General features: G+C 41.2%; 1 protein-coding gene across 2 annotated transcripts; it reads right to left on the reverse strand.

The window, feature by feature from the left end:
- Positions 1 to 16676: 16676 nt before the first annotated feature.
- SPRY2 (sprouty RTK signaling antagonist 2) lies at positions 16677 to 23460 on the reverse strand. 2 transcript variants are annotated; one of them, XM_039544304.1, is made up of 2 exons: positions 22578 to 23460; positions 16677 to 18547 (listed from the first exon to the last, which is right to left on the reverse strand). In XM_039544304.1, the coding sequence occupies exon 2, from the start codon at positions 18494 to 18496 to the stop codon at positions 17555 to 17557; it is 942 nt and encodes a 313-aa protein (XP_039400238.1). In that variant the 5' UTR covers positions 18497 to 18547; positions 22578 to 23460; the 3' UTR covers positions 16677 to 17554. The 2 variants fall into 2 exon arrangements, with proteins under 2 accessions (XP_039400238.1, XP_039400245.1); XM_039544311.1 differs by lacking the exon at positions 22578 to 23460 and adding an exon at positions 22143 to 22469 and having other exon boundaries at positions 18422 to 18547.
- Positions 23461 to 25166: the final 1706 nt, after the last annotated feature.

Genomic DNA, 25166 nt, shown 5'->3' on the forward strand with positions numbered 1-25166 from the left:
GAGTGTTCAAAGAATAGATGAATGGAATGGCAATAGATACTTGTCAGACAATCTCCATCACTACCTTTGCATGAATGGTATATGTCTAACAAAGTGGGCAAATATATGTTGTATGTCCTCCTGTTCTACCCACATGCATGGTGCTCTTGTGTACTAGCATAGGCACAGTACTCAAGGAAAATTTTAATGGCAATTAAACTGTTATATTAGTGCTTTTACTAATAACATGCTAATGGCCAACTCTGCACTCAGTTGAATTAACTCAACCCTTTGACTGCAAAATCTGGAGGGTTAGTCAAAGTTTACCTGAACCCTTATGTTTACAAAATTGGGCTGGAAATCCCATTAGCTTCCCAGTGAGATATCCACTATTTCATGGGTTTGGTCAGGCCATTTATTATATCAACTCCAGTTCTTGCAAGAACTCAGAAGAGCAGGAACATGGAAAAATACGAAAACATAAAAGGTAACTGAATGTTGCCAACCTCAAAATGGTCACATCAAATTCAGCTCAGGTACTGAGTAAAAGTTTATGGGTGGACATGGGAGAACTTCTCTTTTATCTGAACTGCTTTTGCCCAAGCTCAGTATTAAGGACCTTTCATTTCCATTATGATTATTTGACAGCAGATATTCATCATTAACTGCAACAAGGAAAAAAAAACCCAAACCCGTGTATTTAGCAGAAACAGATTTACAAAATCTTCCAAAACACAACGACAGCTCAAAACATCTCTCATCGTCATCCTTAAAATGTAAAGGGTAAAAAACTTAAAACATATTTTCTTTATGGTAATACAAATTTGGATCCTTTCCAACAGTCTCACTGCTATAAAAATGAGTTAAAACTTTGTTTACATTTCAGAGATGATACATCTGTTGTGAGCTGTTGGTGTGACTAGCTAGTCCTCAAAAGACCTTTTGACAAGACGGTTTTGTGGCTTTCTTTATTTAAACATTTCCATGATTTGTTAAACATATTTTAATGATTTCTCTCTTGCTTTAAAAATATATATTTAAGGTCCTTGGATTTTGTTGTAGTTATTGGAAATATTAACATTTATTCAGGGCTCTTCTTTTGCCTTAGGATGCCTACATAAATGTTTCTAATGCTTTGCTCCATATTCTGGTTTAATCCCCCACCCAGTGAAGTCAATGGGAACTGGATGTATGGATCAGAAGTCATGTTGCACCCCTTTATGATTTCTACAGTATTTTTTAAACTAAGATTCTGAAGGAACACCCATCTAAAATGTAAGCCCCATCGGGAAAACAGAAGTGGGTATTTAACAGACTTAGACAAATGGGAAGAATCTGGAATGAATCAGGAAGAGTTTGGAATGGATTTATTGGAAGAGCGCTGCCTCCATTTAGCTTTCCATTTTTACGGGAAGAATTAGAAATGTCATTTGGCAGATGTCTATAATGTTTTTGGAACTGGAAGGAAATTTGGCTTTTCCATTTGGTGTGGGTGGATGTTCCCCCAGGCCAAATTTAACTTGTAAAATGAGAGAGGTGGGATCTAAGCTTTTCCTAAAGGGAAACCTGTAGCTACATGTTTTGCAAATGTACCTTAGAAAATCCTCAGCCAGCAGCCTGCATACCTGATCCAGGTACTACTCAAGGGAGAAGGCCCTAAGCATTGGTTTTGCTCTATTTATAGCACAAAGACACCAGCCAAAAGGATCAAAGTATCAGGATTCAGAACAGTAAGAAATCAATATAATAAACCAAACAAACTGGTGTGCCTTGCTGCTTTGTTCTGTTCTGGCAACGTGAAGCAGCTGTAAACCTGACTACTGCAGACTCAGCCAGTGAATGTAGTCCTAGATACTTTGTGGACCAGGGAAATATTTGGTTTGTTCATGACACTTTGGAGCAGAGACTCTCTCTCACTGTGTTTTTCAGCCATGAGCAGAATGAGACCATGATCCTGATTGAGGCTTTTGGGCTCTGCTGTGATGCAAATAATGTAATTCACTAAGAAAAGAGAGTGCACTTGTACTATGCAAGGAGATGCAGGAAGTTTTGAAGCGAAATGGACAAACTTTGCTTTAAAAATCATAACAGATATAGATAGTTATAGGCAATAAATTGTCCAACACTTATTAGTTATGACTCAATTTACTATCCATTGATAGGTATGAAAGATAAAGCTGGGAGGGAGGGACAGAGTGCCCACGAGCAATGCCCTGGGGAAAGCTCAATTGTCTGCCATCCTATGGGCTGGGAATGGGAGGGTGCAGTCCACTACACCAGGGGTTCTCAAATTTCATTGCACCACGACCCCCTTCTGACAACAAAGTTACTACATTACCCCAGGAGCAGAGTGGAGCCTGAGCCCTGCTGCCTTAGGTGGGGGTGGATCTTGGGCTTCAGCTTCAGCTCTGGGTCCCAGCAAGTCTAATGCTGGCCATGGGGACCCCATTAAAATGCAGTCGCAACCCACTTTGGGGTCCCAACCCAGTTTGAGAACCGCTGCCCTAGACTATGACTGGGACTACATCTTTCATGTCAGCCTCTGGCTAATAGCTCTCTGGTGAATTTGAAGATTAACATAAGAACATAAGAATGGCTGTACCAGGTCAGACCAAAGGTCCATCTAGCCCAGTATCCTGTCTACCAACAGTGACCAATGCCAGGTGCCCCAGAGGGAGTGAACCTAACAGGTAATGATCAAGTGATCTCTCTCCTGCCATCAATCTCCATCCTCTGATGAACAGAGGCTAGGGACACCATTCCTTAGCCATCCTGGCTAATAGCCATTAATGGACTTAACCTCCATGAATTTATCCAGTTCTCTTTTAAATTTTAAAGATTCACCCTCCGCAAAACCCTCTAGCTACTGGAAGAGAGAAGGAGCTTTCTGGGTCTTTGCCCCACCCTGCACCCCCTCTCTACTGCAAAGGGGGAAGGTCTGTGTTACTCAACTGTTTTCTCCAACCTCTGTTTTCAAGTCTCCCTCCCCTGTGAATAATTCCACTATCTGCCACTGCTCAGATATTTGCCAGGCAGAAGCTGGTGAAATTTGGACTACAGACTTTACTATTTAATTTAAAGTAAAGTCAATTCTTCAGAAATTGTTGGCTTAGGCTCTCACACATCACAGGGGAAAACTCATACTCATCCCCTCATTAGTGGATTTTTCAAGTCCTGATTAGTAAGAACCAGCCTATTGGCAAAGCTACAGTGGCAGGACTACTCCATTTCAGAGACCCAGATTTGAAGGCAAGCAAGCCACACGGACTATAATAATTTTACTATGTACAAGATCAAGAAACAAAATTCCCAGCCATTAGAACTACACAATGCTTACGCTTGTTACATGCTAATTATTAGATCATTAAATAATTATGCAGCATGTAACAAAGATTAATTTTATCTTCTTGTTCTTACCTTTTCCATAAATCCTGTTTAAAGTTTTGTTCGCTTCATACCTAAAAGGATGGAGGCACACAATAACAAATAGCAGAAAGATCAAAGGGGAATGTTACAGAGCTCACTCACCCAAAGTCTAAAGAGGCCTAAAAATGTGTAGAATAGATTGGATGCAGTCTCTTCATACGTCTAAATGCAGGGAGAAGTTATTACCAATGTCAAAAGAAATGCAGTGACGTGGCATCTTTCAAAATAATTTTATTATAGAAAATTCATGCAACTTTAGTGCCCTCGTGGCCAAGATGGAGTCTGCTCTGCAGCCAGCTCTGGCCAAGAGAAGGTGCGCACAGGAATGCAGCAGGAGAAATTATTTTTACCCCAGGGACACCTGTTCCAACCCCTGCAGAGTGAACACACCCACCCACAGGAAAAGTAAAATGGATATAAAAAAGGGAAATATTTATTTACAGAGGGATGAGAGGAGAAAAACAACAAGGGGAAATATGGGTGGGGAGGCAGTAAAACAGGGCTGCATTTAAGCCACGGCCCCACGGGCCCAGTGCTAGCACAGTTTGAAAGGGCAGACACTGAGCAATGTGTCTGCACACAGAGTTTAAGAGTTCTGAGCAAAGTTTCAGTTCAGTGGTGAGTTTTGGGTGCTTCTGGTTGTCTTCGGCGCCAGTGAGGGGACCTGCCATGCAAATTATCCAAGCCCTGAAAGACTCCCAACCAGCTGCCACAGTGCAAAACTATTTAACCATTCTTAAAAGTCTACGGTGCTACTAATAGCAGTAAAGACCTGTATTATCATTTCCGCCATACCTATCAGGAGTCCCATGAACAATTGTCAAATTTCATCAAAAAACTAAAAAATTTGCTATAGCAGGTAGTGCGGGAGGAGGGCATCCCCACCAAGTGCATTAATTCTGCTAGGTTGGACCAAATCATTCGGGACACCCGACAAAATGGGTTCATGATGTGGCAACGGCAGCTGAGGGAGTGGGTCCAAAACCCACCCCCATTCCACAAGCTCATTCAAAAAATATGTTAAAAAAAAGCAGTTGTTGCAAGTAAATGCAGTGGTGCAGCCAAAAATGGCGGGAAAGTCACACCACCACAGTGCTTGAAAAAATAAAAAAGACCCCGTCAGTGGTAGCAGCACTAAAAAATTTAACCCCAAAAGTGGCCATAATAAAGGCGCAGGAACATGCTGTGCCATCCTCAAAAAAAAGTAGCAGAAAGGGCAATAGCCAGCAAAAAGGTTTCTGTTATAACTGTAAAAAAAAAAAAAGGTCACTATGCCTTGGACTGCCAAAACAAAACAAATCATGCAAGGGTAGCTCAAAAATTGCAGCAAACCATTAAAAAGTTTCAAAAAAACACCAACAGGGCTTGGGGAAAAAGCAAACCCCAAACCTTAAAAATCCAAGGTTCCCCCTAAAAAAACCACAAACAGGGGTTACATTCAAAGAAATATTAGAAAATGTAAATGACACAGCTGCTACATATTTAGAAAGATCAGCCTTTTGACAGGTTATCCTGTCTACAATTGAAGCTAATTTTATATTCCTAATGAGCCTTGGGAGACAAAAATCTTGACTAAAAACATTTCAGCTCTCTTCAGTGTTGGCTTATTTAATTAGAATTATTCCTGCACTAATCTCCCTAGCCAGCAATCTAATAGCTATTAGCTGAATGTATTTACTGTTTAAACCACTGCTGAAATAGTGGCATAGGCTTGGTGCCAAGCTTACACACAGGTAGCCAGTAGAAGATTTGGCCTCATAATCAAATTAAAATCCAACCTGGATCTCACCTTTCCATTCAAATCACACAAGAACATCTCATTTAGAACAAAATAAGGCCTTGGAAAGTAATGAATTATTTTTGTATGTTTGCACAATAACCTTGGTCATAGCATATTTGAGCTTGGATGGGGAAATTGATTGGCAGATGTGTAGAACTGTATAATTATACCAGTTTAACTATGCCAGTATAACTCTCTGTATGGATATACTATTCTAGAATAAAAATACTTTTTTCTTTTTTTGGAGTAGCTCTTGTCAGTTTCTAATGCAGACAATTTCCCTATGTAGACAAGCCCTTGAATTAGAGTTGTAGATAGGGTGTTATGTTTTTCTCCTTGATGAAGAATCTCAGAGCTACATTGCTAACTCCTTAACAACACATAATGAAGTTTGCTTCACCAAGCATTGTTGAAGTTCAGATAATATAAATGGGCTACTATAGTAATCCCAAACTATGGTTTTTTTTAAAGGGAATGGGAGCGGATGATAGTAAAATGTTCACTTAGAACCTAGTCAGTGAACTTCTGACCTTTGGAATTTTAACTTTTCACTGTATTTCTCACACTTAAAATTGTTCCAGGAATTGTGAAGGATATGGCAGCTAATGGATAGGCTGATCTTTGTGCATCTTGGGCCTCATATCTTTATCATTTTTGTGGAAAATTTCTACAGCATATATATAAATTCTACAGCAGCAGAAGGGGAAGAAAATCATGGAAGAGGAATACGGGCTTGATCTTGCTCCCATTGAAGTCAATGGCAATTTTGCAGTTCATTTCAGTACAAAGCTAGTGCTGCAGTCAAAGGTGCATGTCAAATACAGTTTGTCTCCTAGACAGCACCACTACACATCCTCTGTGAGGTACATATCCTCTCCCTGCCAAGTACAATGGCATTGCAAAGTTTAAGGTTCAGTTGAAAGGTTTAAGGCCCAATAGCTCAGGATCCTATAGAGCCAATATTGGCTTTTTTTCCCCTGGAAGTGGTAATGCTGCACTAGTTTGCAGAAGATAATCAACAAAGGGTCAGTCTTGATAGGCAGAAGGGTGTGTTTTCTATTGTGTTAGTTCAATCAAACTAACTTAACATGATTGAAAAGCCCCCAATGCTTGTTAAGATACAGGCCTAAGCTACAACATGGGCTAGATAACACACCTCTAGACATAGGTGCCAACTTTCCCTGGCAAGCGCTGGGAGGAAAAAGCAGGCATGCAGCACACTCAGGGGAGGAGGCAGAGGTAGAGGTGAGCTGGGGGGCTGGGCGGGCAGCTACTGGAGGGTACTTAGCACGCACCAATTTTTCCCCCTATGTGCTCCAGCCCCAGAGCACTCATGGAGTCAGTGCCTATGCCTCCAGATGTTAGTAAACACATGGAAACTAACCAGTGCTAAAATCCTGGTGTGGACAAGACAGTTGTAGTTTTAGCAGGTGATGGTAAACAGTAGTGTGTGCGCACTAGGGCCAGGTCTACACTAAAGAGTTAGGTTGACCCAACTACTTTGCTGAGAAGCATTAAGCCGACCTAACCCCAGTGTTGATAGTACTAGGGCAACTGTTGACCTAGTTGCCACCTCTCGAGCAGGTGGTTATCTACAATGACAGGAGAACCCCTCCCATCACAGTAGTGAGTGTCCACATTGTAGAGTTACAGCAGTGTTTCTAGTGAAGACATAACCTAGGAGAAATAGGTGTTTACCTGACCTGGTAACGTGTTAAAATTACAACTGCCTTGTTCACATTAGGATTTTTACCACCTTTTATCATGTGTTAGCTAACCGTGGTAGAAAACCATGGTTTTTGCTTGTGTAGAAACACCCACAATCAGCCTTAAGAGAGCTTTTGTGTTAGACAAAGTTGATTGAGCTAACAAGATTGGACAGACGCCTTTTTTGTCTTCCAAGATAGAGACAAAATGTTAACTCTTCAGGGATTGAGGGGTGCGTGTGTGTGTCATAAAAGAGGGAGGAACAAATTCACCGTCTACCAAGGATAGTCACAAAGTACAATATAAATCTTCATTAAGCTCTGGCAATGTGAGGAATAGCAACAAGCTCAGGCTGGAGGGTCCCTAGCCTTTCCTGTCTGGAACTGAAATAAAACAGTTACGGAACTCAACTAAAGCCAATAAAGTCCCCGATAATTTGGGGAAACCCAGATCTAGATCAGAGTTTAATGGCCAGTGCTTGTTCTCAAAATGGGCCAGACCAACCTTAGCTCCTGTATAAAGAACTTTGTCCAGTTTGTAAACAGTACTTTGTTCCTGTTCTCTACATTATCTTATCAGTTTTACCAGTGTTATTATGGAGGGTCAACTGAGAAAATATAAAATTAAAACACACAGTGCACTGACTTTGGAGGGGTCAAACTCAATTTGACTTTTGCAGTTCAGGCTCCTCTCTAAGATTTTACCTATATAAAGAGTGACCCTGCTGATACATATACAGCCATTGTTCCAACCACAGTACTCGGAATCGAATGAGAGTTTGTATACCACTCAATGGTGGGATATGGCTCTTAGATTATGTATGCAACATATAAATTTGTACTCTACAGCAATTAATTACTTTTTAGGGCTAGATTATGACCCCACTTTGTCACATCAGTGTGCAGTTACTAGTACAAGTAGGCCCATTCAGTGCCAGTGCAAGGATGTTTTGCGCCCTAGGCAAAACTTCCACCTTGCGCCCTCCCCTGCCGCACTCCCACCCTGAGGTGCCCCCCCCACAGCAGCTCCCCCCTCCGCCCTGAGGCACCCCCCCTGCGGCAGCTCCCCACCCACCTTCCACCCTGAGGCACCCCCCCAGCCCCAGCTCACCCCTGCCCCACCTCTTCCCCGAGCACCTCCCCCGCCCCTTACTTGCTGCAGGCGGCCCTCCCCGCGCTCCCCTGCCCCAGGTCCCTCCGCTTAAATGCCGGCGGCGACTGGGGCTGCCGAAGATCCAGCTGCCGCGGTTGCTGCCGAAGAAAATGGCGCCCCCCAAATCCTAGCGCCCAAGGCGACCGCCTAGGTCGCCTAAATGGTTGCACCGGCCCTGGGTTCATTCAACCCAATGTGTTCCCCAGTGTAAGAAGTTGACAATCTGGCCCTTAATTAACAACTCTGGAATCCTATCTCATGTTGTAGGGCTGATAGCATCTGTCCGGTTACTACATTGATTAATTCATCCATCCATCCATGTAAAGCACAACTGATGCTTCCCAAAACATGCTTCTCTCTTCTTCCAGCATTGCACTGAATCTTCACCAAAGGGCTCCTCTCCCTCAAACACTATAGCCAAACAAACAAAATTTAGCACTGGGCCCTTACATAGAACATTGCAGCTGTAACAGTTACACAGTTCAGAAAAGTTTCAGAGTAGCAGCCGTGTTAGTCTGTATCCGCAAAAAGAACAGGAGTACTTGTGGCACCTTAGAGACTAACAAATTTATTTGAGCATAAGCTTTCGTGGGCTACAGCCCACTTCTTCAGATGCATGCCATAGAAAATACAGTAGGAAGAGATATATATACACACACAGAGAACATGAAACAATGGGTGTTCAGAAAGCTACAACTGGAGGGGAGAGGAGGAGGGAGAAGTACTGTGTCTCTCTCATACCATGAAAGGGACCCTCCCACAGAACCCTTTCCTGACTGCCCAAAGGCCCAGGTTTTAAGTCTCTCTTTTCATTTTGGGTTTGTCAGAATATCACCATGTCTGTCTACAAGGCATAGGAGCTCCCTTTTGTTTGATGTATGCAGAACGCCCTAGGGCACTGAAGGGGTTAAGTGGAGGAAATTCTTGTCAACTTCAATAGAGAGTCAGGCATTTAAAAGCATTGTCTGTAAGACAAATCCAGTTACATCTGACATCAGCTAGGAAGAGCAAACCCCTTCTCTACAAGGTTCTTTTTAATATACTTTCACAGTGGAAAATATTCATAGTGTGGTTTTGCACTAAAAATAAATTATTCCATTCACAGCCAACAACAGGTAGCTGAGGTTAGTTCAAACCACCAGTAAACTAGTGAGCTATATGCTGCTGCATCTGTAGAAATGACCAGAACTCAAAACAGCCTCAAAAATAAGCTCTATGAATCATTCTTGGGAAAAAAAATCACTCTACAATAAAAATGTTCTGCATAGACTTCTGCCACACCATGCATACTTTCAACATTTTTTTTAAAAAAGTAAAACAGTTTGCATTTATCTTGGTGAATTACAATGGCCTGGGTGTTTTTCGTAACTCTGGGAAGTCTCAAATGATCCCAGAACCCTAAAATAAAGTGATTTAGTTAGAGGCATTCCTCCTGCACTAACATTTCGAAAGCAATAAATAACAGCTCAAAGTATTATAAATCAGGATTCTGGACTTTCCATAAGCATGACAATGGCTATTGTTCAACAGACACAGTAAGAAACAAACACTGATAAAAAAAAAAAGCTCATTCTTATTCTACTGTGCAACTATCTTTTTGTGATAATTTATGGGTCAGATCCTCAGCTGGTGTAAATCAGCATAGCCTCACTGAAGTTAACAGAGCTACATCAATCTACCCAAACTGAATATCTGGGCCACAGTTTGGTAACAAAATCTCCAGCAGTGCAATTTAATGCATTGCCTTACAAGGGTACATTTAGACATGACAAGTTCCAGACAACATGAGGACTTATTCCTAGTGTTGTAACTGCTATACTTGGTAGGTAGTCTTCAAACTAGGGGCCAGCTCGTCCCAACCGGTATTAAGACCCACACCGAGGGAAGAAATTGCCACCAAACTCCACGGGGGCCAGGATTTCACCTAAGGCCTTTATTTATCTTATAATAAAAGCTGAAGTTAGCCTACTGACTAGAATAACGTGACCTTGATAAATATATAATGCAAATAGCATAAACACTGGCTAAGTTTAGTACACTGAGTGGGATCTCTCTATCTGCACATCAGCTATTTTGCCTACTTAATTTTAACCAAATGAGCAAATTTTCCTATTGTTCTGGAACAGTAACTTTAATGGGTGGATTGTGACAGTCCTTTCCCCTCCAGTTACACCCCCTCATATTATATCTCGTTTTTCTTTGTGTACTCTGAACATCTGGTACCAAGGGCTAGTTGTTCACTTGGGTACAAAGCTCAAGTGTAGCATACATTGCCCTATGTTCAGCCCTGCTTAATGGAAACCTACAAAATCATTCTCCACTGTAAAAGTTCCAGAAGCAACCTACAACTGGGGTTGGAGCATGGGGATGAAAGGAAGAAGAGATGGTGCTTTCCAAACATCCCATTTGACAGAAAAGTAAAGTACGAGAGAAGTTTTATTAGTCATCATCTAAGGAAACTCTTTTGCGAATGCGCTTTCAAGAAGCATGTCACTTTCAACACTAGTGTACTGTATCATCAAAAAACAAAGAAAAGGAAGTCACTTGTGAAGCATGCAAATATACAGCAAGAGAAATACAAGTTAATTCAGATTTTATGGCAGTGTCAGAGGGAATAGGAGTTTCATAAAAAACACTAATTTCTGCACTGATATGAAATTTGTGATAACAGATCTTCATAACTGGGGTTTCCCTGTAAGATTTTAGATAGTTATTCTGTACTTCCCCTTCAGCTCAGTTTTTAATTAGTAACAAATTACATTGTCAATCATATTTATTCTTTAGCAAAAGCTGAAATGTGTACCAGTGGGTGAAGTTCTGAGATCATTAATAGGGGGTGATCATATCTCCCACTTCCAGGAGCAAACGAGAGAAAGATACAACAGACTTAAGCTTCTTTGGGATGAGGTGTGTGGGAAGGACCCTTTCCCTCATGGACATTCTTCCAGTTTCAGTCTCTGTGCTGGGGTTGGACTGGGTGTGGATTTGGGATTATGGTTGCTCCCCATGGAATTGTGTTCATCCTGACGGTGCTTTTTCTGGGTAAATTAATACTGAAAGTCAACTATAGAGTCTGTCTTCTGTCAGAAAGGTCCAGGGAGACAGAGAACAATGGTGGAGTCAAGTACAAGCCAGATTTGAGGCTGGAAGTTCATGTGGAGAACCTGGCCCATCAGAAAACCCCAGGAACCAACTGAGATATCAGGGAATTGACCGGTTTAGAAGCATGAACCCCATGCTTTTTCCTGCAGGGAAATGGGTTTGGATGAATTCACAGCAAACTTGCAATACTGCCTGTCTCCCGTGTAGAAGTAGTAGACATTAAACCTGCTGACAATTAATATTGCATGCAAATTTGGTCTCAGACATATTAGAAGGAAAATGCACTCCCCCCCCCCGACACACACACTATTAAGTGCAACTGAAATCAAGTGCGTACACAAGATTCACTATTGGTAATCTGGCTGGATTCCTTGCATACCTTATTGTTTTGTTAAAGCCAATGGGGGAAAAAAAACCATATCTGACATGCCCTTAATGAAATATCACTTGTCTAGAATAATTAAAAGTACAGCAACCAAAAAATAAGTAAATAAAGTCTGAAATGTTTTTCTCTACTACTGTTACAAATAAAGATTGGATGAAAAGTTTATTATTTCAGTTTGTTTGCTTTGTTCATTTGACAGCACATTGTGAATTGTCAGCTTCCCTTACTTGTCTGGGTATCTAACATAGCAACAATGGAGAGAGAAAAAAAACAAAACTCAGGAAAAAAATCAGTGATTACAAAACCGCACAAATTAGTAGGCAGACTGTAGTACCTGAAACTATAAATATTTATAAATATTTCACTTCTCAGCAACTGAGAACCTTGCAAGTCAGATAGTCTTTTGAGAAAGTGGTGCTGTAAAATAGCATATGACCATTCTATTCTTTCACAACCATCACATGTATGCACAATTTATAGTCAAATCCACATGCATTATCCAACGTCAGATTTGGCCACAAAGTAAAAAAGTCCACATGCACAAAACATTATGTTCGTATATCTGATGTAAGTGACCCATCTGACCTACCTTTTTATGTAGACTGAGATTGTCACTCCAAGTTAGACTTTTGACCTGCATATAGATATCGGATCTTCATTCAACGTTCTCTCTCCTGAGGCAGCTCAAGTACAGAGAGCAGCTCTACAATCACACAGTAGATTCCCTGGATGGTAGGAGCTAATCTGATAGCATAATTTTTTAAAACCAGTATATAGCACTGGGCAAAAACTTTTAAAAATTGTTATTTAAAGTTAGGCTCCTAAGTTTATATTTCAGCACCTAAGTCAAAGTAGTCTGATTTTTAAAGGCTTCTGAGTATCCACAACTCCCACTGCAATCAACGTTAGGCTTCCCCAAGTCTGAACATTTTGGGCAGGGCTTTTCTAGCCAGCATATGCAGGACTTAAGTCACAGCAGAAGGGTTTGTAACAGTACCGACATGGCCAGCCTTGGCCAAAAGAATCTGTTGGCTGAGCAGTACAAGATCTGTTGCCTTTCTCCCATTATAGAAAAACAAAAACCCTATTTCAAACAAAACCTTTATTATTGGGAGGAGGGGCAATTAAATACTGGACTATTAGTAGTGGAATCTAGTGTGATCTAGATTCCAGCCCACTGAACTACAGCACCAGTAAACTGAAATGTTTTATTTAACTAGGGGGAAGTATTTCATCATGAACAAAACATGTTAAGGTCTAATCTCATTTTGCCATAATCAAAAGCACACTAAACAAATGAAAATAATATATGTCCTGGAACCTTGCGGACCAGTGTCATAGACAGATGGAAAACATTTGAAATCTCTTTAAAATGTGGCACAAGTATGTCAAGGTGATCATTTCCCTGCACCCCTCCCCCCCATCATAAAACCTTCAAAGACAGATCGTGCTCATGAGAAAAGCATGTTTCATGCTCTTCTTTCATCCCGTGCACTAGAAGTAGCAATAAACCTTTAAGTATCGAAAGAAGAAACTGGTACAACATGGAACAAACATGTAGAGACAAAAATAAGACAAATGCATCAGGATCTCCTCAGTTAGTAAAATCCTTTACAGAGAAGTAAAGGAACTTGACACTAGACAATACTGAGGCAGAAGAAAAGCTACATATACATGCAACATTTAAATTCACTACAGCACACTTTTGCTTCCAATAAGAGCAGCTTTATTTGGATTTCTGATTTTCCTGTTTCCAATAAACTTTTGACAACTTCCATTTAAAAAGCAACTTTTTTTTGTAATGCAAAGTAAACAGAGAAGAACTCGGTGCTTTATCCATTAGGAGAGAACAGACAGCATAATGTGTTATGGTTTTGGCACTGCTAGTTATGTTTTTAGCTCCTATCACCTCAACCTGCTGTTTATTTAGGGTTACATAAAATGTCAACAAGCAATGCTACCCAAAATACTATTCAAAACCAATGCTACTCAAATCAAGTGAGGAGGCCCTCTCATGCTAAGCCAAATGTATTTGCAGATCTCTGAGCACTGGTGATTGACAGAAAGGTGAGGCCATATTTATATTTCACCAAGCTTTTTTAAATATTCCCAGAATGAGAAAAAAACCCATCAGGTAATGCAATGCACAAAAGTTGGACACAAAGCACATTATGGACACTGCAATAAGTAGCCAATGTTTTTGCTACTGTCAAGTATCAAGTGAATTACATAGGCATAGACAGGCATGGCATAGATAGGTAGGCATTTTTATAGAAAACTGTAAAAATATCAAATGAACTTATATGAATGCCCAACTATTACTCCTCTCCTGACTCTTTAAAATTGTAGTGTTAAAAGGAATGCTTTGATAGTTCATTTGAACAGGACATACTTTCCACAAGATCAACCATGTTTTATTTCCATTTAAGGTATTATACCTAATTATTGTCCTGGTAAAATTGAGTTCCTTTGTTTTTACTGCTTTGATTGTTACCGTCAGAAAAAAATATAAAAATCACACCCCAAGCTGTTACAGTACACAAAAGAGACAATATGTTTGAGGATATTAATTTGGACATCCAATTAGTTATGCAGAGGTATTCTTGTACAGTATCTGTAATTTGCACACCATATAGGAAAGGAAATTGTAAGCTATGATTTGTTTAAAATTATAATCCATCATACTATATTATCTGCCAATATTGGATTCTGAATCCCCCACCTGAGACCAAATTTGCATGTAAGTCATAGTTTACCTGAGGATCAAAACACTGAAACAGCAATGTAACAAACTGAACTAATTGGGTGGGGTTTGTTTCTCTCCCTCTCTCTCTCTCTCTCTCTCACCCACGGGCAGACACACTTTCACAGAGAACATCTAAAATCACCAGGGGATGCTTCTACATGGCATACATTTGGCAAGGCACCACAGTGACCCTCCAAATGTAGGTATTGGGTCAAATTCTGCTTTTAATGGCTCTGTCCTGCTTTCAATGGCTCTGTCCTGACAGGCAAAAAAGGGTGCAATTTTCAATCACGTTAGCTCAATACAACTGAAAAGTCCTTTTAACGCCCATTAAGGCACAGGCTAACAGTTTTGAGGGCAGGTTTCAGCCTGGCCCAGACTAGTAAATTTTGTCTAAACTAGGATTTAAAGGTGTAATGTTAGCACGTTAACTAACACGCTAGCTAACATACTGAAGTCTAGTGTGGATAAGGCACTGGGTTTAGCACGTGCTATACTATTCAAGTTATAGCCTAGACTTTTCAAACACAGTTAGCACGGTAGCTAAAAACTTACTAGCATTACACCTTAATTCCTAGTCCACACAAGGCTTAAGTGTCATATAACTCTCAATGATTAGTAATGGATGTAACTTGATGGCAAAATTTGGTCAGTTATCTTCAATTAAGAACTGAGTTGATGTTGACAATCATTCTTCAATGAAGCCCAGATTCATATTTCCCTACAGTAAGATTCTGGGGGGAGGGGAAAAAGTCTATCAATGCAGATAAATAGTGAGTAAGCCAGCAAATAATAAAATAAATAAATAAAAATTAGTATTTGCTTTTCAGTACCTATGCATCAGAAGTAATGTACACCTTTAATTTGTCAAACAATTAAGACACATTCCAATTTGCCAATTTAAACTTTAGTTCCATGCATTCAAGTCTATTTTTTAAAATATATATCTAAGTCAATAAGGACAAAGAATTCAATATCCACATTACCAAGTTCATTAATACAAGATAACAACTTTGAGTTATTTTGTGCTATGAATTGTATTTTTATTTCCAAACGTGTAATCTCAGAGGCAAAGACTTCATGTAATTGTGCTATTTAAATATTTCTATGGTTACTTTCAGTCAGTACAGATGCAAGACATGCACATGCCACCTTTGATATAGGCTTGACCCATTCCAAGAACTGGAGGAAGCAAATAGAAACACGCAAGGTTCAGTCCCTCCGATATCTAATTAAATTGATTCGATCAGCCAGTTGACAAATACTGTGAGTCATATTCAGAAGCCTAGACACAACAATATATGTGCACTCTTGAAAGAATTCTTATGCTATGCAAGCATTTACCTGACTAAATAGCTTGTCTTTTTACACCCATCAGCCAGTTGTTTGGTGCGGAGAAATAAAGAAATCTAACTTGCTTTCTCCCCCCATCGGGGAAAAAAAGGGCTTGTACATCAACTTTTCCGATTAGCAAACTAGTTAGGGCTTGCACCTTCTAATTTCACTCGACAATTGATAACCAGTGTGCACATACTTCCGCAGAGAAGGATTTTTCAGCACAGCAAACCCATATAAAACATCCCAAGTGTCAGAATACCAGAGTTAAAAGTAATGGGTAAAAATCTGCAATTTCCTGTAGCCCCAAGTTTAAACTTGTAGTAAATAAGTTCTTAATTTATTAATTTTAACCTTGTTTTTGTTGGAGAGGATTCAGAGGAGGCTGCGATATTTCTTAAATGCCAACCTAAAAATTAGATGTATAACATCTGCACTAAGACCCTAGACTTAGAGAGACATGCTCAGAACAGGAAATGGTAGTTTGTTAATAAAGAAAGGTAAATCATTTTCTAAACTTCCGGCGGCAAACCTAGCAGTGAAAGAATGTTGACCTCAGTGGAAGGTAACTGCCACAAGTGACACATCAACTAAGCAACTTTCTTCTTAAAAGTGAGGCAAATGTTTTACATAAGGCTGGACTGCTTTCAGATCTGTCACTCCCTGTACCATATTCTTCTCCTTTTAACAAATAATCATACAAACTCCTTGAACTAACCATATTAACTGTCCATTATTCCCCCGAATATTGAGCCTGTGGAAGCCAAACCTTTTTGTGAACTAGTATTACTTATTTCCTATTTAAAGCACAAAAAGCTCATCACTTAACAGGATAGGCCAGTTTTCAGTGTTGATTATTCCTAATCTGGAATGAGTTCATGCATTTTCCTATGTTCATTTTCATCTTATGTTATGCAAATAGCATTTATACCATTTCTGTAAGGGTAAGAAAAAATGTATTATTTTCAGCTATAGAAATAACATTTAAAGTTTTCATTTTCATTAATCTAAAGTTCTTAAATCAATTTATTATTTTAGACACATCATGAACACGTTTCTTTGAATTTTCCCCTTCAAAACAAACCAACAAACCCCACAAATCAGATTTTCCAATTCAGAGCAATAAAGATAAGGGGGGGGAAAAAAATGACAAGCAGCCCAGTTTAATTTCAAACGTTAATATATTTTCTATTTTATAGTGAACATATGCATCTGTCACCCCTTATTTGCAGCAACTATGACGTCCTCATAAGAAGGGGTGACATTTGTAAGATGCCTCTTAAAATAAATATTTCTTTTTTATAAAATAATAAAACTTCAAATAAATATTCTTTACACTAAACAATATGTTGAAAAAAATTAGAAAATAAAGGCTGAATTTTACTGAAACTGTACAATATACATGAAGTCCAAAGGGAAATCAGAGTCTTGTAATAGAGGGTTTCCGTCAGGCAAAAAATACAATCTAAAAACATACTGATTGATTCACATTCTTCCGAATGTACAACATATTAGTATAATATTTTGTGACTGTGCCATGTTCTATGACACGACTTGTTTTTCACAGTTGAAAATATTATCGTATATACAAAAATATAGCACATTATCTCTGGCAGAAAACAATAAAAAAGGAGTCATTTGCGAATTTACAAATTTTGCAAGTACTATTCACAAACAATAGAGTCACCTAGGAGTGTCTGTGTTGCTTTAGCTTATGCAATACATGGGTCACAAAGTACTGCATCCCACATTTGAGCTCCATTAGCTGGGTACTAACAAGCAGATCAGTTAAGATGGCACACATGCAGAAAAGCAGTTCACTGCAAACAACATCGTATACCCCCAACCCTTCTACTAACAGTGCCCAGGTTATAGCTGTTTAGTTGGTTGCATATGTGTGTTAGAAGAATCCTTATAACTTTAGTATTCCCGACTAGTGATGCTATGTTGGCTTTTCAAAGTTCCTGGGGGGAATACTGGGAACTTTGCAACAAACTGTGTTTGAGTGTTTACAGCGGCATCCGGGCCTGTTTACCTGGTCATAACACCCCTGGCACAATTTAAGGCAACCCTTGGCTGGTAAGTAACACCACAAGCAAGGCAAAAAGAGGGATACAACGCCCATGGCAGACCATCTAGTGCAGCAATGTGACTGACTGCAAGAGCATGGGTTGTCAGCACAGTTGTCCTCATCATCATTAGAGCAGTGATAGAAGAGGCATTTCACACAGCAAACACAAGTCCCATAATCAACCACATTCTGGGCTGAGCAAAGACACTGCTTGTCACAGATCCAACAGGATGGCAGGGTCCTTGGAGAAGTGCACTCCTTACACTTACATTTTCCACAGTCCTCACACCTATAGGCATGCATGCCCAAGTCTTCTTTGCTCAGGGGCTTCAGATCGCTTGTTTTGAACTCAGACTTGGGCTGCACCCTGATTATCCCATCAGCCATTGGCCCTGAAGATGATCCTAAAAGTCTGTGTTCAGATGAATTACTGCTTGTACTTGTCCTTGTACTGCTCCGTGAACCTGTGCTGACCGTACTGATGGAACGGGACAGGGGTGCCCGGGAGGAAGTATGTACCTGTGCATGTTGGACCCTGGTAAGATGACGATGTTCAGGCAAGCCATGTGGTCTTTCGTTTTTGTGCTGGCTAGCTGGACGAGGGGCAGGTTTAACTCCTGGTCGCGGAGCCACTGTAGGTCCCTCTGTGTACTCATTTGTATTTCGGATGGCCCTGATCTGGTCCAGTGACAACACATGAACCTGCTGTGTCAGAACATCCCTCAGGTCAGAGTCTCCCTGCTGCCTCCCACCGTCATGCCGAACCTGTAGCAAAGACTGGGACCCACTGCCATTCTGAGCTCTTGTCTCCATCAGTATCCTGAAGAGTGGTCACTCCAGCAGGCTTAGAACACATCTGAACTCCTGTAGCAACAAAGAGAAGATTCACTATTGTGTCATATTGTACATTTCCAAATTGTCTTTCCTCCTGAATGATCCCAGAGCATTTTACTAATTAAATAAGTACACCACCATTAAAATGGAGCCACATTAAAGGTGGAGGGCAGGAGCAAGACTTGGTAAGTACTCTGTACCTGTCTGATTTTGCTAAAAAGACTCTTATTTTTACTAAACGCACTAAAGGATATTTTCCTCCATCCATGCAGGACACAGAAATTTTAGGTTTTTAAGAACTCATCATAAAGATCCACATCCAGTAAACAGCACAGAACTCAGTTTAATCTATAATGCAAGGAGAGAGGTTTTTGCTGACCCTGGCAAGACTTTAACTTGTGATTCCAGGAAATCTAGATATTTAAAACCTGATACTGAGACCTCCCAGTCATCCTCTGGCTAGACCATGGATTTTAACATAGCCACTTAAAGTGACTCTTCCTTTCACATAACACTATTAAAAATACATGTTACACAAAGAACAGCTACAAATATTTTAGCAAGTGTAATGTGACCTGCTGACGACAGACATTTAATTCTTCAACTTTATTTAAAACTGGGTAATATTTTGGTAGGCTAGTCTCTTTACACATTAAACTTAACATGATGTAAATACGAAATTGTAGTTTAATACCAATGTCCCAAAAAAAACACCAAACAGCAATAAAATGTTTGAGGTTAGACGCCAGCGAGTTAGTGCTACCAAAAACGTCAACTGCAGAAGTAAAAAAAGTCTCTTTCCAAGATTGTCAAGTGTGTCATACTTGTGTACTTCATGTCAGTTGTTATTTTATTTATTTCCTATTAAATACCACTGCAGAATTATTTTTACATTTCAAAGTATCTATAGATTATAATTCAAATATTGGGCATGACTAGAAAATACACAACAATTTGTGGAACAGAAATATGCAGAATACAATCTAAACACTACAATCCAAGAAGACTATTTGATTGAGGATACATCTCTCAGTAATTAAGAATGGAAGTGGGCTTAAGAAATTCAGTGGAAACCCAATAAAACATGCATATAGTTAAGGAAAATCAGTGTATGACTAGCATCATAAGTTTATAATACTGATCCTTAGTACAATGGTTAACAAATCTGCAGATCAGAATTTACCAATCTATTTGTCATTCTTTAATGGATTCTAAAGTAGACAAAATTAAATTAGCTACATAAAAGTCCAAAGCAATTTGTTTTGACTTAAAAACAAATGTGAATCCTTGCTTCTTGCAAGGACCACACAATGTCTTCAATTATACCTAGAAAGGGCACCACAGTGTTACTCTGTACACATCACTTACCAACAATAAATAATACTACACCACAGTATTGTAAAATATATCCAAACAGACACTTCAACAGTGAACATCTCCATATGCGTCTTTATTCTAAAACCAAAGGAAAACATTTAACCTTTTACCCGCTGGTTACTATTCAAGCCAAAATAAGGTCTCTGTTTTATTATATTTTATAAGCTGGTCCTTTTCTAAAAAGATGAAATTTAATACAAATATTAGGTGTGTTCATTATTGTTAAATCTTGGCTTTCACCCAGCAGGCACGTTAGAAATCATGATTCACAGCACGTGAAAGCTATCTTGCACACACATCTTAACCTCTTGTTTGTATTTACTTCAAATTAAAACCCTTGCCAAGAGAAAAGTTTAAATCCAATGCCCAGAACAGACATGCCCTTATTGGAAGCTATTTAAAGATAACAAGGTTAAATCAAGGTCCTCCCTACCTCGAGAGGAATTTGCAACATCACATACCCCTCTTCTTCCAATTCTAGATTTAAATTCAAAGAGCAAAGGAGAGATGTTTTTGCCTCTGCAGTATTGTTAACCCGGTCTAAAAGTACGACTGACCCTGCCCGGCAGGTTCTTCGAAAGACAAGGGTCTTCGAAACTGAACCCCTTCAAACAACAAGGTAAAAGCTGCAGAAGAAAACACTGCTCTTTTCTTCCTTTCCTTTTATAGGCTTCATCTTTGCCCAGAACAACGTGCTCAGCAGGTGGGGCGCAGCAACTCCTTCCTTCTCTCAGGACTGGCTGATATTGCAAATGAAACAAGCAGCCTCACAACTGCAGACAACCTGGAGATAAACAGGAGACATCCTCTAGGGTGAAGGAGGGAGGCGGCTTCTAAAGTTGCCTTATCAGGAAAGTCAAGCCCATGCTTCCTTTTAACTATTGTGTATCCACCCCCTGCCCCCAGGAGATGCTGGAGGAGTCTGAGACGAGTTATATAAAGCTTCCCGCATTACTTCTCATTGGAGAGAACGCCTCCAAGGTAGCGTACTAAAGTGCACGTTTCCCCTTCAAGGGCTACCATTAAGCACCAGTTCCAATTCCAGGAAGTCTGCGGTGGGAAACCTCCCCAGTGCTGCTACTATTTTACCTATTTTGTGTAAATTTCAGCCACATTCCCAGATTAGGAATTACAAAGTGGAACCCGCAGAATTTGTAGCACAACAAACAGCCCTTGCATTTTATTACACCGAGAGCGCTGGAAAAATCCGTTAACAGGGCAAGATTGCAGACCTACAGCACTCTTATTTTTGCACGTATGTTTGCCTGTAGTTCTTTCAGGGAAACGGGACTATCCCCTCTCTCTCTCTTTCTAATCTCGGTAGATCTCAATGCTTCCCTCCTTCCCACCCACCCCCTTTTTTCCACCTACCGAATAAGAGGATAGCAGGAGAAACATTTGCTCCTTTTTTTTTTGTTGAGATAACGCGATTCACCACTTCCAAAAACCGAAGTCCACTCACTTGCTGAACAGAAATGCCATGATTTGCTAACTCTTGCTAACTGGGATTGGGAAAAGGGGAGAAAGGGGCTGGGTTTTATCTTGTGCACGCATGGGGAAGTTTAAAACGCAAAGTGCTCCTTGTGTGCTGTGGAAAAACCCATGTCGTGTTGGCTGGGAGAAGGGAAGCCTAAGGGGGAAAAAGTTCTCTGCCCATGAATTTCTGTTTTCTCTCAGGAGCCTTTGCAGCACACCCCCACCCCATCTCCATCGCGCACACACCAACCACCTCCTCTTCTTTGAAAGTGCTTTGAAACCCCCATTAAGGGCTGAGTGTGTGATCAGACTATGGATTAGGGCAAAAGGGACTTCACCATCGGGGTGGGGCAAATTGACACGCAAATAGCTTCCTGCAAACACCAGCAACTTTCAGAGGCTGTTGCAAAGTAAACCACCACCACACATATTAAGCCTTTCCGTGCCCCCCTTCCCCCAAACTGCTTCAGTCCTACACACCATATAACGAAACCCGGGGACGAATGTACTCCCTATCATATCGACAATCTATTTACCTTTATCGCATGGAAAATATATTTATAGCAGGCGTGAGCTCACTTCCGAATTGCACAAGTCTCTCAATGCACGTAAAGAATAGTGTCAGTCTTCCATTTAAACACAGATGGCTAAACGCACCAAGTACAGGGACCAAGCAGCCCAAAGGCGATACAAATAAACAACCCCCCAAATCCTACCCCAAACCCATGTAATGTTTTGAGACAGGATATACCCAGGACTTCCCCGTCTCTACCTTTCAGGGGCATGTTCCTGCGACTGTAGGAGAATACAGTATGCAAAGAAGTCACCGAGTTCTTCAAGTCTTTGCAATATTTCGTAGACATTGCTCCCTGCAAATGCTCAAACCTGAGTACAGATTTCCGCCCTCTAAGCTCACCCCCGCCGCCCAATGGCGCGAAGCTGGGGGGCTCCTTCACTGCAAAGTCATTCTGAGGGGCAACAAACGCGAAACAGCCCCCAGAAACCATCCGATGCTCCCCACTCTCCCCGCCGAACTTCCCCAAGAAAGAAAAAATCTCGCTGAAATTCCACTTCCAACTCCTGGGGTGGGGGGATAGGTTCACGGATTGCAAAGGGATCGACCTTACACCTACATTTTCACGAGCTCCTCGGAACAAACTGGGCTATTACAAAAAGCTTGTTTTGCAAAGAAGGAAAATGCTCTCACCGTGATCGCGGCACTGCACCAACCCCCCCTCTCTCTCGTGTTTTCTTCTTCCTGCGGTTTGCAAGTAAATCCAGCCTAAAGCAGCAGCAGCAGCAAAAAAAAAAATCTTTTCCAAACTCAGCTTTAGTCCAATTTGCAAATCATCATCACCATCATCTCAAAAAATCCAGAGCAAAGTGACCTCACTGTCCCAAGATCGATTATAAATATAAACCTCTATGAAAGGTCTCCAGGTCAGATGGGTATTTCTTTGCTCCTAAAAATAAATCACTCTTACACTGTTTCCTCTTCCCCCACTTCTCAATCGCCAATACCAAGTCACTTTTTTTGTTGTTGCAAATGATCAAGGGGCGGGAGGGGAGGGAGAAGCCAAAGCAAACACAACAAAGTGGATCTAAAATACAATCCCAAAGCTTTTCTTCCACTGAGCTCCTCCAAAAAAACAGCCTATGCAATGTAGCCGTTCTGCTGAGAAGCTGCAAGCTTCCCCTTCTCTCTCTAGCTTTCTCGCTCCCTCTGTGAGCGTGTGAGTGTTGCAGGCAGCGCTGTGGTTTGCAATCAGGGGGTGTTTTGGAAGCGCAGCGGATTTGTGGTGGTGCCTGTTGTGTGTTTGGAGGAGGAGGAAGATTTGAGATCTGAGCTGCAGGGGCTTGGCGTTTTTCTGCTCACGCTCCCTCTCTCTCTGTTCCTTTCCGGAGGAGGTAGGGTGATCTCTCTGCAAAAGCAGCAGTAAATGGCGTCATGTGGATCTGAGGAGGAACAGAGCAGTTGTTGTCCCAGAGGATATATCGCATCCGGTCCCAGCTCATTGGCTCTGCGGGGCTACATTCACTCACACTCCCAGCGCCCTGCCAGCACTCTGAGCCGCAGGAGGCATTCAAAAGGGCAACGGCACCGAGCAAGCCAGAGGGGGAGGCGGACGATTTGCACTGCAACTGCAAGCAGAGCCGCCGCCGCTGCTGCTCTATTACTGGTACAACTGCTATTCCCGCTGCTGCTTCGGCCCGGCCTCGCCACCCCAGTGCTGCCTAGCGCAGCAGCAACTCCCTCCCGGGGGCGCTGATTTTTGTAAGAGGCTCCTTCGTACAAAGTAACACAACACTTACGTGCGAGACACTCGGGCAGACAAAACAAAAGGCTACGTGGGACCCTCAGGCGAGCTGGCTGGTTACGCTGGATTGAACTGAAGCCCCTTGAGGTTGAGTTTCAGAAGAAAATAAAAACTTTCAGGTGGTATTTTTCGCAGTAGACCTAAAGAGAAGTTAAAAACGCCCCCTCCCCTGCCTTTGCATCGTAGTTAATCCAATCGCCTACCACTTCTCGGCCGAAGGAGAGGGTATTATTTTGGGTACGGGCTGCTTCGTAAACACGATCATACACCATGTTCTAGTACTAGCCACACCACCTCCTCCCCCAAATTAGTGGCTGCGATAATAAGAGGAACGCGGTGTACCTCAGACACCAGCTATCTGCTCGGGACCTACTTGTCCTCTACACAATGGAATGAGTAGCACTCCGTTTTGTGCGTGTGTGTGTGTGTGTCCAGGGGATCAACATGATGCACTGCGGTGCAATATGTACTAAAAACCAACAACAAAAAGAGAGGGGGAAGGAAAGTTCCGGCCTCGTTGCTAGGTCTGTGGATACACTGTCATTCATGTGACAGTCAGAACTTCATTTGTTTAAGGTAGAGGGTATACAATGAGTCGGAGGCGAGAGCATCACTACCTAGCACTGGATACGGATAGTGTTTTTATTTAACTTCAGTTAACATATGGGACGGTGTCTGAAAACAACCCAAACGTTTGGTTTATGGACAGTGTATGTTATAGTAATGACACAATCCCCTCTTCTCTGTATTGGCAGGCACTAGGTGAAATAATTGGTTTCAAAAATTGCCACGTTCCCTGTTGTGTATTTTATGCCAAAAGATATAGGCGCACACACACACCTACACCTATATTCACACGTGTATGTAGAACCTATTTTGCACGCTGTTATCTATAAGAAATAAAAGTCCGCAGTAAATTGTATTATTTACATGAGCATGCACATAGCAACAAGTCTTGTACGACCTCTAGCTGGTCTGCCTGCACATCCTCTTTTACATACACCAGCTTTGTGAATTAGATGATCATCTACCTCATGGAAATAAAGTGGATGGTGTATTACACCTTCACCTATTCTCTCTATACACACACAAGAAAATTAACCACAGCTAATTTATTAGGAAGGCATGTCTATGGTTAATGTAACCAAGAAAATTAACCACAGCTAATTTATTCGGAAGGCATCTTCTTTTGAAAGCTCACTAGACTCTCTAGGACCATTGCACTGCCTGTTTAATTAGACTGCTGCTGTTTCCGAGATATCTGCGCAGGGTGCTGGTGTTGAGATCGTGGGCTAGAGGGAATTAGTTGCATTCAGCATTGTCTGCACTTTCGTGTACTTTCAGTGACGCAAGTAAAGCGGACGGATCTGTGAATTACCGTCCTGCCCGAGAACAAAAAGCCAGGGAGGTGCAGCTTTGCAAAGCTGGGCTCCATTGAACCCTCCTGATGAATGAGAGGCGGCTGCGTGCCGGGTCCC

Source organism: Mauremys reevesii, linkage group 1, assembly GCF_016161935.1.
Source record: "Mauremys reevesii isolate NIE-2019 linkage group 1, ASM1616193v1, whole genome shotgun sequence".
Classification (NCBI taxonomy): Eukaryota; Metazoa; Chordata; order Testudines; family Geoemydidae; genus Mauremys; species Mauremys reevesii.

Excerpts from the sequence above, each read along its gene's own strand:
- SPRY2 (XM_039544304.1), bottom strand. The coding sequence starts at position 18,496 with ATGGAGACAAGAGCTCAGAATGGCAGTGGGTCCCAGTCTTTGCTACAG.